Source organism: Bos indicus, chromosome 13 (genome assembly GCF_029378745.1).
Source record: "Bos indicus isolate NIAB-ARS_2022 breed Sahiwal x Tharparkar chromosome 13, NIAB-ARS_B.indTharparkar_mat_pri_1.0, whole genome shotgun sequence".
NCBI lineage: Eukaryota > Metazoa > Chordata > Mammalia > Artiodactyla > Bovidae > Bos > Bos indicus.
The window spans coordinates 15,926,755-15,942,394 of record NC_091772.1 but is presented as its reverse complement, the minus strand read 5'-3'; the positions used below and the strand labels follow the sequence as shown (position 1 = coordinate 15,942,394).

The window sequence follows — 15,640 nt, the reverse complement described above, 5'->3', positions numbered from 1 at the left end:
ACAATTTAAATACATGTGTGCAAACAGCACCAGAAGATGCAGAAATGCACCGTCTACGTTTATCAGGACAGAGCCCTTTCTCCCTATAAGGTCTATGCACTGATATTTGTGCGAACCTGTTCTATATTCTTTCAAGAGCATTCCTATCCATCAGACATTGTATTGAGAGTTCATATTCGCAGGTTTCATTCACTTGTGAGGTTAAGCCATTTAAAAAATCCTGGCAGATACACAGAGTATTAACCAGGGGAACTGAGACCCTTTGGTTCTTCGTCCTCCGCCCATCATTTGGCCATCTTTAAGCTACTAAAGCAATAAGATATGAAAACTGTGTTCTCCCGGTTTTCAGATGAGAAAAGTGGAAGCTTCCACGAGTTTAGAACATTTCCTAGACGTGCTCTCTCTCTGGAACAACTGGAAACCAACAGCAACCTGCCAACACTCTACCCCACAGGCGCATCTGAAAGAACCTTGCAGTTAACTTAGGGTTCTGGTTCAGAAATGAACAAAACCAGCAGAAACCCGCGCAGGTAACAGGAGCCGAAGAGGTTTGGTTCCGCAGGACTTTAAAGTGCAGACACAATTCTGCAAGAAACTTCGTCATCCAGACTCTCTCCTCGAGGGAACAGTAGATGGGGAAGCTCCCAAGCAGAAGACCAGGGACGGAGAGAAGAAGAGGGGACGATGTGCCAGGACATGGGGGTGATCCCACCCTCCCTCGCGTCCAGTAGCCTGTCCCGCAGCCACGCGCCCGAAGGCGGCGGTGGGAAGAGACTGAAGCCGGCGCCCGGGGCCCACCCGGGGCCCCCTAGAACTCCACTTACTTGATCCGATGTGTCCTCCCAGCTCCTCGCCTCTTCCAGCAACCCGGCGCAGAGCGGCAGCGCAAAGCACAGCCCGAGCAGCGGGAGCATGGTGAGGCTGGGCGGCTGCACCAAGACGCTGCGGGACGCGCGGTTACAGCGCGGGACTCAGGGCTGCGCTCCGAACTGCAGACGCGCGCGGCCCCGCCTCGCGCCCCGCCCCGCCCCCTGAGCCCTCCGGCCACGCCCCTGAGCCCTCCGGCCACGCCCCCACGCCTATTCGGGTCCCGCCCCTGCACCTTCCGGCCCCGCCCCCTGAACCCTCCGGCCGCCCCTTAGCCCCTTCTGTCCCGCCCCCACGCCTATTCGGTCCCGCCCCTTCTGGCCCCGCCCCTTAGCCCCTCCGGCCCCTGCGCCCCTCCTGCCCTGCCCCCGGCGTCCTGTCGCGGCTCCTCACCCCTCGCGGCTTCAGACTCTTCACTCCCGCGAGGCCAGCGCTGGGTCCGCTGCATCCACGCCGGGTGTCCCCAGCCCAGAGCGCACGGTTCGCCCCCCATCGCTCTTCGCCTTCCCACCAGGACCTTCAGCAACCCCACTCCTGCCCCGCCCCTCCCTCGCCTTCTCCAACCAGCTCTGCGGGCACCTGCCACCACCTGCATGCCCCTCTCCCGCTCCTTCGTGAACTCGCGCCATTCTTGTCGCAGGAGGACACGGTAAGGGCCAACCTGACCCTCCATGTACAGTCCGCCCCCTTCACCTGCTATACAGACCTCGCTCCCGCGCCGCATGTATACCGCCCGCCCACTTCCAATATATACCACCTCCCACCTGCTACATGCACCAGCACCATTCCCACACCTGCCACCTGAAAGCATCAGGAGACCTTCTTCTGGGAAAATAGTGCGTTCCCCTTGACATCCAGCACTGATGCTTACAAGCCCAGTTGAGGGAATGCTAAGTGGTCTAACGCAGAAAGTACCAGCAATGTGGTCCCCTTTTATATGGCTCTGGCATAAGGGAACAGAAAGGAGGAAGTTAGAGTTGGCACCACGTCGTAGTACTTCTGATTTTTTTGGTTATTAATCATAAAAATGAATGTCACTGTTATCATAGTTACAGACTATTGGTCATGTTTCTGTCCTGTCATAGGAAGAATTTTTAATAATCTGCCAACCATTCACCCACTGGCCTTTTAGAGTCTGGGATCCATCTTTGTACCTGGCAGATACACAGTGATCTGGATCTGCTTGTTTCCAAAAGGCAATTACCTCAAAGACACTTAAAAAATTTTTTTTGTTGTGATACTGCTGCTGCTAAGTTGCTTCAGTTGTGTCCGACTCTGTGCGACCCCATAGACGGCAACCCACCAGGCTTCCCCGTCCCTGGGATTCTCCAGGCAAGAACACTGGAGTGGGTTGCCATTTCCTTCTCCAATGCATGAAAGTGAAAAGTGAAAGTGAAGTCGCTCAGTCGTGTCCGACTCTTAGTGACCCCATGGACTGCAGCCCACCAGGCTCCTCCGTCCATGGGATTTTCCAGGCAAGAGTACTGGAGTGGGGTGCCGTTGCCTTCTCCTTGTCATGATAAAAATCACATAAAATAAAAAGTACTATTTTAACTTTACCCTATTTACCTGTACAGTTGGGTGACACTAAGTACGTTCATATTATCATGCAACTTTTACCATCATGCATCTTCTGAATTTTTCACCTTAAGACATTTTTTATGTCTCTGTAAAAATTCCTTCTAAATCAATACACTGAGTAATAAGTTGGCATCCATCTCAGTGGCCAAAAACAGGGAAATGGTCAACTCAAAAGACAGAACATCCATCCTGTGGAATATTACACAGCTGTTAAATAACAATCATTAAGTGCATGGAAACAGGAAAAACGTTTACAGCGTAATTTAAAGGAAAAATCAGATCATATAACCATATCAAAAGTATGAGTTTAATTAGGTAAAAATACATAAGAGTGGTCATTAGAACTAGGGAAGAATGAAAACAGTGGGTGTGTTAGCTTATGGCAGTATCTCTTTTTAAAATATTTTGTTTTCTCTTGTTGAAATGTTGATTTTTGTTAAGCAAAGACATTAAGGGGCTGGGAGAGTGTTGTTTTGGTGAAATAAATGGAAAGAAATCATTGTCATTAGCAATTAAACATGTAATAGCCTGTACGCGGGCTAATTAAAAAAACATGCCTCCACCATGGAGTGACAGTAGCTGATCCAACAAGGCTTCCACAACAGAAGCACCGGTAAGGGCGAGCTTTGAAGTAATCAGAGGGTTTTTATTCTTAGTTCTTTACTAACCGTGAATTACAGATGCATCCTGGGCACACTTAGAAACGTCACAGCATGCCAAGTATGTGCAGTCCCCTCCTCATTTGAAAACTAAGGGGGAGAAAAATAATAGAAGAAAATAAAAAAGAGGAGAGCCCCAAATCTTCTGGAATTTTGCCCCCACCACCTCCTTGCCTCCAAAAGGAAATGCCTGCTTAAAAACTGAAAGTTGAATTTGGACAAAACTGGTTTATTTGAAAGTAAACATTAACAGCTACTGTTATTTCAATCTGTCAATCCTCCAGCAACACTGGGGACCTCGTCTTGGTCTTTCTCTTCCCCCCTCTCCTACTCAGCTCTTGTTTTGTTTGACCTTGTATCTGCCCTTTGTCCCGTTGTGTCCCAACTGGTTTCTGCAGAGGTCAAGTCATCCAGGGAAATGAGTTTTCTTTTCTCCATCTGCTAGGACTCTGCAATTCTGCTCTAGGTGGTGGTGCTGGTTGATTGTTACATTTGTTTTATGGCACCTTTGACCTAAGGGATCAGAACTTCCTTGAGGGCCCCAAGTTTTCTTCCACAAATTGTAACATTGTGCTCAATGCATGCCTAGCCTTTAAGGACCATTTGATGAATAGAATTAGGGGATAAGAGGCCTGGTGGGGCAGGGAGCTAGCTGTGCCGGAGGAAGACTGCTGGGCTGTATTCTAAACTTGGTCCCTTTCTAGCTACGCAACTTGAGAGTTTCTGAACTTCCCAGTATTTACAGAACTTCCTAAGCTTCTGAGTGACATCAGAATGTCTGTGTGACCAAGAGGAGATGGTCTTTAAACCTAGGGAGGTGTCATACAAATAAAACCCAGTGAAGGTTTCCAAAACTCTCCCTAAGCATAGGTGATTATTAGCCTTATCAGTCAGGATGAATAAATTAATGATCCCCCTTCAAAGGAGCCGAGGTATCCCCACACATATGTCCTTTGATGCCAGGCGTTACTGGTTTTACTGTGTGAAACCACCGAGCTCAAAGAACCTCAAAGCTGGAAAAGACCTAAAACCCAGTCCCAATTTTTCCAGTGAGACCTGTAAGGGGTTTGCAGGGCCCATTCTCTAGTTAGACACAGAGCTCCAGTCAGGACCCATGTGTTCACAGACAGGGTCTGGATGCAGGGCTCAGCAACAAGGGTGTCTTAGTACAAGAGTGAAGAAGATCTGCTGGTCAGGGAGGCCCCTGTGCCAGCTCTTGCCAGGAAGTGGCTCCGTGCGTGACTAAAGGATGGGGCAAGGGATCCAGGATTTTAGAATCAGGCTCATTGGAGTTAGGAGCTTTTCCCTGGTCCCCCACGTGAGACCACCAGTGGATGGGCCTGGCCAGCGTAGCCAGGGCAGAGAGACTGAAGAGGGAAGGCAGGCTCTGCCATTGGTTTCTTTTCTTCTCCCTCGAATTTACCCTTGGTCGCCTTCTGGTCCCTCTATCTAGCTGCTCTGATATTCAAGCTCCTCCTCTGCGCCTCCCCCCGCCCCGCTGAGGCCCCTTTACCCAAGCTTCTTTCTGAACATCTGCAAGGCCGTTGTTCTATTCTAGGCCAGCTCTTTCCCACTTCCTCCGACTCACCTTTTTATCTGCTTATATGACATTGTGTTTCTCCTGAACCCTTGACAGCTTTGCGTACTCATGATAGTTTCTTTTTTTTAGTGACTTTTTTTTCTTTTTAATCAAAAAGATAGGAAGAGAAAATGGATTCCTTCTGGCTTTGCCTCCACGATTTCTCAGGGGCCCTTGGTACCTTGGGGGGTCATGTCGTTGTAGCTCAGTTGCTAGGTCATGTCTGATTCTTTGCAACCCCATGGATTGCAGCCCGCCAGGCTTCTCTGTCCTTCCCTATCTCCCAGAGTTGGTCAAAGCCAATTTTCACCTAGTTTACAGATGGTGACTCTTACCCAGAGAGATTTATGAGAGAGGAAGCAGAGAATACAGTTTTCCTATTTCTTTTGATTGATGATTTGCTAAATATGTCAACAGTCACGAAGTGTAGCACAGCATATTCTACTTGAATTTTCTGTTTACACATTTGAGACCCTAGACTTGATTTGCTCGTGGGCAAGGATTGTCTCAAGCTCATTTTTATATCCCCTGGAATATAAAAATATCCCCTGGAATCTCTATTCCAGTCTTCCTGGAATACAGTCGGCATGCAGTGTGTTTGATAGATTGGAAGAATGTGTATCTGTGTCATGAACCCCTGTGCTAGCTGTGTGCCATGATATAACAGGAGTTCTAGACATGATCCTGGAAGAATTGAACCATTTAAATATGAAGCTGGAACTAACAGTGTAGTTTGAGCTGAAGGGTGAGATGCTAAGTGGAGAGGAGGGTGAGATTGTGATTGTGGTCTAGGATAATTAGAGAAGGCTTTGGAGAGGAAGAGAAAATTATTCTTTGCATGAATCAGACTTGAAAGCCGGACAGAGAAGACAGGGTGTTCAGGAGACAGAAGAAGGAGAGGGTGCAAGCATGGAAAAGGCTTTAGACATCGTGGAAAATTCACAAAATGTTGGGGGAAAGGTCCCAGTTTGGGAAGTTACCTGTAGAATGTTCTTGAGCGAGTAGTCGCCAAGGGCAAATCTGCCAATTTTTTCCATCAAGCTAACTTTTTAAAAGAACTGTCCTCAACAAAAAAAAAAAAAAAAAGAACTGTCCTTTACTTTAAGAGTTTTGTCACTCCCACCAGTGCTGGTGTCTCTCTGGGTTCCTGGGGGGAAGGGTGAGAGGAGTATGTTCCCGGGGGGTCGTATATACATTGGGGAGAATGGGGTGGGTGAAAGAGGTGGTGAACCAGAGCCTCAGGAAGGCTTTGAGAGGAAAACATGCCTGGGTGATTCCAAAATTCTGCCCACATTCCCCACAAACATGGTACCGTATACCTAGGTGGTATAAAAATTACTACTATTTCAGTGACCCATACTTACTGCTGTTATTAATACCATAGAGTGAGTAGTTAAATATGCTTTTTTGAAGAAGTCTTTCCCATTAATAAAACTTTAAAAAGTAATTTTTGCTTGATAAATGTAAGTGATCTAACCTAATATAAGCAAAAAGTACAACTGCAAATCAAATAAACTTGAAATTTCAATGCAGCCATGTAAAAGTGAGCAAGCAGTGATAAATCAAGTAAGTTGTTCTTAAGAAACCATTCGAGTTAAATGAAGTGGCTTGTTGCCAGATGCTGTCTTGATCGGTTGGTTACCTTATTTAGGATTCTGATGGAAATGTTTACACGGCCACGAAATTCTCAGTGTAAGTTGGGCTCAATAAACATTTCATGCGATGCACGCACGCATGTGAGAAGAACACGTATACTTTTAAAAAATTCATTTCATTGAAGTCTGGTTGATTTACAGTGCGTTAGTTCCTACTATCGGAGAATGCGATGGCACCCCACTCCAGTACTCTTGCCTGGAAAATCCCATGGACGGAGGAGCCTCGTAGGCTGCAGTCAATGGGGTCGAGAAGAGTCCGACACGACTAAGCGACTTCACTTTCACTTTTCACTTTCATGCATTGGAGAAGGAAATGGCAACCCACTCCAGTGTTCCTGCCTGGAGAATCCCAGGGACGGGGGAGGCTGGTGGGCTGCCGTCTATGGGGTCGCACAGAGTCAGACACGACAGAAGCGGCTTAGCAGCAGCAGTTCCTACCATACGGCAGAGTGAGTCAGTCAGGTGTGTTCTTTTTCACGTCCTTTTCCATTTTGGTTTGCCACAGGATATTGAGCATAGTTCCTGGTGCTGTAGAGTGAGATCAGTTCATTTTTAACTTAATGCTCTCAAGGTGTGTGTGATGGGCAAGGAAAACTACCAGCACAGTGTCTTCTAAAACTCAGACTTGGGGTCAGCAGTGGCTGAGTTTCATCTCATCTACTCACCTTCATCTTTCTGAGTTTTGTTCTCTTAAAAAAAAATTTTTTTATTGGCGTATAGTTGATTTACAATGTTGTGTTAGTTTCTGCTAAGTGGTTCAGTATACGTATATTCTTTTTTAGATTATTTTCCCATATTGGTCATTACAGAGTATTGGGTAGAATTCCCTGTGCTATACAGTAGGTCTCTGTTGGTTATCTATTTGATGTATAGTAGTGTATGGGTGTTCAAGCTAGTTTTAGGAAAGGCAGAGGAACCAGAGATCAAATTGCCAACATCTGCTGGATCATGGAAAAAGCAAGAGAGTTCCAGAAAAACATCTACTTCTGCTTTATTGACTATGCCAAAGCCTTTGACTGTGTGGATCACAATAAACTGTGGAAAATTCTGAAAGAGATGGGAATACCAGACCACCTGACCTGCCTCTTGAGAAATTTGTATGCAGGTCAGGAAGCAATAGTTAGAACTGGACATGGAACAACAGACTGGTTCCAAATAGGAAAAGGAGTACGTCAAGGCTGTGTATTGTCACCTTGCTTATTTAACTTATATGCAGAGTACATCATGAGAAATGCTGGGCTGGAAGAAGCCCAAGCTGGAATCAAGATTGCCGGGAGAAGTATCAATAACCTGAGATATGCAGATGACACCACCCTTATGGCAGAAAGTGAAGAGGAATGAAAAAGCCTCTTGATGAAAGAGGAGAGTGAAAAAGTTGGCTTAAAGCTCAACATTCAGAAAACGAAGATCATGGAATCTGGTCCCATCACTTCATGGGAAATAGATGGGGAAACAGTGGAAACAGTGTCAGACTTTATTTTGGGGGGCTCCAAAATCACTGCAGATGGTGACTGCAGCCATGAAATTAAAAGACGCTTTCTCCTTGGAAGGAAAGTTATGACCAACCTAGATAGCATATTAAAAAGCAGAGACATTACTTTGCCAACAAAGGTCCGTCTAATCAAGGCTATGGTTTTTCCAGTGGTCATGTATGGATGTGAAAGCTAGAGTGTGAAGAAAGCTGAGTGCCGAAGAATTGATGCTTTTGATCTATGGTGCTGGAGAAGACTCTTTCGAGTCCCTTGGACTGCAAGGAGATCCAACCAGTCCATTCTGAAGGAGATCAGTCCTGAGTGTTCATTGGAAGAACTGATGCTGAGGCTGAAACCCCAATACTTTGGCCACCTGATGCGAAGAGTTGACTTATTGGAAAAGACCCTGATGCTGGGAGGGATTGGGGGCAGGAGGAGAAGGAGACGACAGAGGATGAGATGGCTGGATGGCATCACCGACTCGATGCACATGAGTTTGGGTGAACTCCAGGAGGTGGTGATGGACAGGGAGGCCTGGTGTGCTGCGATTCATGGGGTCGCAGAGAGTCTGACACGACTGAGCGACTGAACTGGACTGAACTGAAGTGTATGGGTATCTTAATTCCAAACTTCGAGTTTAATCCCTTTTGATAACTGTAACTTTGTTTTCAAAATCTGTGAATCTTTTTCTGTTTTGTAAATAAGTTCATTTATATCATTTTTTAACCTTTGGAAAATGTTAAGGATTATAGGTAATCACATATTTTTTTCATATTCCTGAGGTCATCCAGAGGCACAGTCAGCATGAGTTTTGCCTTATTTCCTGAAATGCACTCACACACACAAAATCAAAGCCAGCACCTCACTCTTCAGCATTAGCTGTAGATGCTGTCTTTCCTTTCCTGTGTTTGCATTAACGAGTATGTCAAAGCCATGCAAATGGTTCTGAAGAAATATGTTGGTTGAGCAATGGTCTGTACTATAGAAGTGTTCACTAAACATTGAACAAGGTCAGTGAAAACTTAGGAATTACTCTTATCTTTTGGAAAGGACCCGGATGCTAGGAAAGATTGAGGGCAGGAGGGGAAGGGGGTGACAGAGGATGAGATGGTTGGACGGCGTCACCGACTCAAATGGACATGAGTTTGAGCAAAGTCTAGAAAATAGCAAAGGACAGGGAAGCCTGGCCTGCTGCAGTCCTTGGGGTCTCAAAGAGTCAGACACGACTGAGCAACTGAACAAGAACAACTTCCCTTTTGGAAGGACGCCTAGAACCACAAGAGCTGTCCTACTTTTCTGGGGTTCAGCCTGGGACCACAGAAGACTTGCAACAGCGCAGAGTCTTTGCTGATGCTGTGACAGAGATGAGGGATCAACCCGCCTCGCTCCTGACTGCGAGTGCCCCGCCTGGCTTTTTCTTTGTCTTGAGGCATGCAGGATGGAGAAGCCCACAAAGCTTGGAGTTCATCCACAGCGTGTGTTTTCTCCCTGATGACCTGCCAGATCCTTTCCAGACAGAGCTTGGGAGGTGTCCAGAGACCTTCACTGAAAGCTGCAGGTGTCTCTTTGGAAGGGTTTTGACTCAAGCGAAACAGTGTTGGTTTTGTGGTTGATGCCAAGAGATAGATTACACTCCCTGAAATCAAGACTTAACAACAGAGCTGTCATCGAGTTCTTTCTCTGAGGCTCACAGGCTCGCTGCCTGGCTGGTGAGGGAGAAACTGTCTTGTCTGTGTAACACGTGCCGCAGGTGTGACTCTCACAGGTGCACACTCGCTGATCCAAATATGTAATCCTGTCCCCGTATCTCAGGGTTGCCATTCTCCTGTGTAGAATGGACTTCACTCTTGCCCGTTCATGGTAAACCATGCTTTGTTGTTGTTTAGACACTAAATTGTGTCCGACTCTTTTGTGACCCCCCTTGGACTGTAGCCCACCAGGCTCCTCTGTCCATGGGATTTCCCAGGCACGAATACTGGAGTTGGTTGCCATTTCCTTCTCCAGGGGATCTTCCCCACCCAGAGATCGAACCCATGTCTCCTGCATTGGCAGGCATATTCTTTACCACAGAGCCACCTGGGAAGCCCCCCAAACCATGCATGTGGATCTTTAAAATTATCGTTGTTTTCTTAGTCAATTTAGGGTTTTTTTGCCTTTCTTCCTCTCTGTTAGCTGGGTCCTAAGTTACAGAAAGTCATTAGGGAGTAGACAGGGAGGAGCCACTGGTCCTCAGTCATCACCTGTGTTATGGATTGAATGTTTGTGTCCACCTAAAATTCATATGTTGGAGTCCTAACCCCCAGTGAGGTGGTATTTGGAGTTGGGGCCTTTGGGAGGTGATCAGTGCGAGATGAAGTCATAAGGCTGGGGCTTCCATAATGGGATTAATGTCCTCATAAGAAGAAGAGGAGACACCAGAACCATCTCTCCACCTTTTGAGGACACAGTGAGAAGTGACTGTCTTCATTCCAGGAAGAGAACCAGTACCTGGAACCGAAACAGTGGCACCTTGATCTTGGACTTCCAGGCACTAGAATCTGAGAATTAACTTCTGTGGTCTAAGCCCCCAGTCTGTGGAATTTTGTTACAGCAACCTGAGCTGACTGATACATCTGTTCATGTTGGCACTTACATCATCCCATCTCGTTGCCAGGGTTTAGGGATGCAGGGAGGGACTGAGGGATGGAGGGATGGAGGGCTAACAATTCCAGGGACACCCTTGGGGTGATGAAACTGCCCTGTATCGACTGTGGTGGTGGTTACACAAGTCTACACGTGTGATAAAATTGCATAGAATTTACTACACACACACACAAATGCATATAAAACTGGTGAAATCTGAGCAAGTCTATGGGTTGGACCAATGACAGTTTCCCTGATTTTGACCTTATGCTATCATTATGTGAGATGTTACCAACAGAGAAGTCAAGTGGAAGGTACATGGACCTGATGTTTTATTTTTACAACTTCCTGTGAATCCATAACCATCTCAAAACAAAAGTTGAAAAAAGAAAGTTTATTGTACCCTACGTCTTTGGGACTCTAGGTGGAGGAAGAGGTAGGGAGAGAAGGGAAGGTTTTTTCCTGCTGTTCATCTGTGTGTGGGGGGTGTGGTCATTTTGTACCTCCTTTTACCATTGAAAGTGAAACTCCCTCAGTCATGTCGGACTCTTTGCAACCCCATGAACTGTAGCCAGCCAGACTCCTCTGTCCATGGGATTCTCCAAGTAAGAATATTGGAGTGGGTACCCATTTCCTTCTCCAGGGGATCTTCCCGACCAAAGGAAAGAACACAGGTCTGCTGCATTGCAGGCAGATTCTTTACCTCTGAGCCACCAGGGACGCCCCCCTCTGGCCGTAGTCACCACCTTTATTTTTTATCTTTCTTATCAAAAATGAACAAAACCATTCTTTCTTGGCTTACTCTTATCAATGAGGCATGACATCATATCTAATACAGAACACTGTTGGCCAATGAAATCCTACTATATGGGATTATTTCTTAGCTCTGCCACTGATTATGTCATTTATCTTTCTAGTGGAGTATCTTAAAAAAAAAAAAATATATATATATATATATAGTCATGCTTTTACCATCATTTAAATGAAATACCAGTGCCATGCTAAGACTCATGATTCTATCATGAGTCATGCTAAGAGAACTTTGTAACTGAATGCAAGAGGTACAGCCAACTTGTCTCACTTAATGCAACCACTTGCCAGTTGACGCTGAGTATTGTACACATGGCTTCTTTCTTCCTCAGGGCAATCTCTCACACACAGATAAAAAGGTGACTTCAGGATGGCGAGGTCCTTCGCCAGGTGACAGAGTTGGAAATGGTGGAGCTAAGAAGTCATAAATCCATGACCATCTGACCCTCAGAACAGCTCCGTAGCTGGTATTTCCTCACAAGGCTTCTGTGCTTTTGTTGACTATTCCACCTTGGAAGTGAAAGTGAAAGTTGGTCAGTCGTGTCCTACTCTTTGCGATCCCACGGACTACACAGTCTGTGGAATTCTCCAGGCCAGAATACTGGTGTGAGCAGCTGTTCTCTTCTCCAGGGGATCTTCCCAACCCAGGGATCGAAGCCAGGTCTCCCAAATGGCAGGCAGATTCTTAACTAGCTGAGCCACAAGGAAAGCCATCTTTGCTACACTCTAAAATTTTAAAGTCATGAAATACATCATTGAAAATGCCACCAATTATGTAGTATGATCTTGGAATGGACTCTCCTTTTATTTTTATACTGCCGTGATTTTACCATTTTTTCAATAGGAATACCATTATATCCCCCTTGTACCAAGACTCTTGTTGAGATAATGTCATCACAACAGGGAAGTATCATTTGCTATGATGTATTTGTATTACTGGAGAAGGAAATGGCAATCCACTCCAGTATTCTTGCCTTGAGAATCCTATGGACAGAGGAGTCCATGGGGTCACAAAGAGTCAGACATGACTGAGTGACCAACGCACACATTTATATTATACATCGATGATGTTTATCCCTGACAGATGCTCCGTGAGCATCTGAACTGGTTTCCTGTGGCTGCTATGATAGATGACCGCAAACTTAGTGGCATTAATGGCGCAAATGCAGTCTCTTAAAGCTCTGAGAGTCTGAACAGGGTGGACAGGGCTGTATTTCTCCTGGGGCTGCAGGGGAGAATTGTTTCCTTGTCTTCTCCAGATTCCGGGGGTAAACGGGGCTGCCCTGTCTCACGGGCCCACATCCTTCCAGCCTCTGCTCCCAGCCTCATGCCTCCTCTCTGACCCTGACCCGTCATCCTCCACTTTGTCTTACAGGGATCCCAGTGATCACCTTGGGTCTACCCAGATAACCTGGGATAATGTCCTCATCTCAAGATTACTTAATCTCGGCTGCAAAATCCCTTTTGCCAGGTAAGTTACACATTCACAGGTCCTGGGGATTCAGATCTGAAGATCTTTGGGGCTCTTATTTATCCTACCACACCATCAGAAGGCTTCCTTGGTACTCTCCCTGGTGGCTCAGCAGTAAAGAATCCATCTGCCAGTGCAGGTGACAGAGATTTGATCCATGGGTCAGAAGATCCCCTGGAGAAGTAAATGGCAACCCACTCCAGTATTCTTGCCTGGAGAATCTCATGGACAGAGGACTGGCGAGCTCCAGTCCATGGGATCACAAAGAGTTGGACACAACTGAGTGACTGAAGAACAACAACAACCCAAAGCCTGTGCTTTTCACTTCCAAGGAGAGAGGAGAGATGTGTCTTCTACAAAGGCTCTTTCTGCAGACACCCCAAGATCAAGAACAAAATGATACATCATACCATGCTGCAAGATGTGTGCTGCCCACAGGCGGGTCTTAGGGAGATGCATCCCCACCCCACTTCTGTGCCCCCTCAGCCATCACCTCCTCCAGGGCCGATGCTGGAAAGACTGAGGTCAGGGACCTCTTTGGGGAAGGTTGCTGGGGGTCTCTGGCACCTCCCCACCCCAAGAGGCTGGCTGAAGCCATCTATGAGGGGAGAGGGCAGACTGAGGGGTCAGCTATATGTGGTCCGTGCACGTGGACACATTCTCAGGAGGTATGGGCATACCTTGGAGGTAGCTGGTCTGGGATCACTTGCTTTCCATGCATGGAGAAACACTCAGTAGGACCCAGTGGAGGGACCACAAGGCAGGAGGCCAGCAGTTGAGCATCTTCAGACAGACAGGCCTCTGCCAAGGCACTTGCACCTGGAGGTAACCCCAGCGGAGCGCACGCTGAGTCACTTCAGTACTCTTGACTCTTTGCGACCCCATGGACTGTAGCCCGCCAGGCTCCCCTGTCCTTGGGCTTCTCCAGGCAAGAGGAGACTGGAGTGGGTAGCCATTTACTCTTCCAGGGGATCTTCCTGACCCAGGGAGTAAACCTCAGTCTCTTATGTCTCCTGCATTGGCAGGCGAGTTCTTTACCATTAGTGCCACGTGGGAAGCCCCGGGAAAGCATGCCAGCAGCCTATTCAGAAGGGAAACCAAACCAGCCCCCTCCCAGAGTTCTCCCCCCAACCCCTGCCTCAGCCAGGATACTGGTGTATAGAAGGTATTTTCGTGAATGCCGCTTGCTCGACTGGCTGATTATTTATAGTACGTACTTATCCACTGCTTCCGTTTCATAAGTGCAGCTTCTGAATAAGACTTAGAAGTGAATCTGTCCTCTGTATTCATGAGTTTTATGTGTTGTATGTCGGAATCAGTAGTTTTAATGTGTGGTGAAGCCAGTGTTTTTGAAGGGAACGCTGCATAGTTGACTCTGGTGATATTAGGTGTATGGCTATGCAATGCCACTAAAGTAGAGCTCCTGTGATTATTCTAGAATGACACAGGAGTTCCTGTCTACCTACTGCCTGGTCAATGTTTTACTTTAAAGTTCTTGGTCCCCTATTTTGCACAAGGACCATTTTGTTGTTGTCATTTAGTTGCTAGGTCATGTCTGACTCTTTTTTGACCTCATGGACAGGGGCCCACCAGGGTTTTCTGTCCATGGGATTTCCCAGGCAAGAATACTGGAAGGGTTGCCATTTCCTTCTCTGGGGGATCTTCCTGGCCCAGGGATCGAACTTGTGTCTCTTGCATTGCAGGCAGATTCCTTACCGCTGGGCCTTACCGCAAGGAAACCCACAAAGACCATTGTTGTTGTTCAGTCACTCAGTCATGTTTGACTCATCTCACACGACTCTTCACCATCTCCCAGAGCTTGCTCAAACTCATGTGCACTGAGTCGGTGATGCCATCCAACCATCCTGTCCTCTGTCATCCTCTTTTCTTCCTGCCTTCAATCTTCCCCAGCATCAGTTCAGTCTCAGTCATTTCCAATTCTTTGTGACCCCATGGACTGCAGCACGCCAGGCTTTCCTGTCCATCACCAAGTCCTGAAGCTTGTTCAAACTCATGTCCATCAAGTCGGTGATGCCATCCAACCATCTCATCTTCTGTCGTCCCCTTCTCTCACCTTCAATCTTTCCCAGCATCAGGGTCTTTTCCAATGAGTCAGTTCTTCGCATCAGGTGGCCAAATTATTGGAGTTTCAGCCAAAGTCCTGGAGTTTCAGCCAATGCCAAAGAATGTTCAAACTACCACACAATTGCACTCATCTCACACACTAGCAAAGTAATGCTCAAAATTCTCCAAGCAAGGCTTCAACAGTACATGAACCATGAACTTCCAGATGTTCAAGCTGGATTTAGAAAAGGCAGAGGAACCAGAGATCAAATTGCCAACATCCACTGGATCATCGAAAAAAGCGAGAGAGTTCCAGAAAAACAGCTACTTCTGCTTTATTGACTACGCCAAAGCCTTTGACTCTGTGGATCACAACAAACAGTGAAAAATTCTTAAAGAGATGGGAATACCAGACCACCTGACCTGCCTCCTGAGAAATCTGTATGTAGGTCAAGAAGCAACAGTTAGAACTGGACATGAAACAACAGACTGATTCTAAATGGGGAAAGGAGTACGTCAAGGTTGTATATTGTCACCCTGCCTATTTAACTTATATGCAGAGTATATCATGTGAAATGCTGGGCTGGATGAAGCACAAGCTGGAATCAAGATTGTCAGGAGAAATATCAATAACCTCAGATATGCAGATGACACCACCCTTGCGGCAGAAAGTGAAGAATTAAAGAACCTCTTGATGAAAGTGAAAAAGTTGGCTTAAAACTCAACATTCAGAAAACTAAGATCTTGGCATCTGGACCCATCACTTCATGGCAAATAGATGGGGAAACAATGGAAACAGTGAGAGACTTTATTTTGGGAGGCTCCAAAATCACTGCAGATGGTGACTTCAGCCATGAAAT

The 15,640-nt window shown here is 46.6% G+C and overlaps 1 protein-coding gene across 1 annotated transcript in view; it reads right to left on the bottom strand.

Annotated features, from left to right (window-relative positions):
* ITIH5 (inter-alpha-trypsin inhibitor heavy chain 5) overlaps positions 1-1,005 on the bottom strand; it is an 84,293-nt gene extending 83,288 nt beyond the window's left edge. Inside the window, exon 1 of the mRNA XM_070800759.1 lies at positions 825-1,005. Coding sequence (XP_070656860.1) covers positions 825-914 — 90 coding nt within the window. The 5' untranslated portion in view covers positions 915-1,005. The remainder of the gene's footprint in view (positions 1-824) is intronic.
* Positions 1,006-15,640: the final 14,635 nt, after the last annotated feature.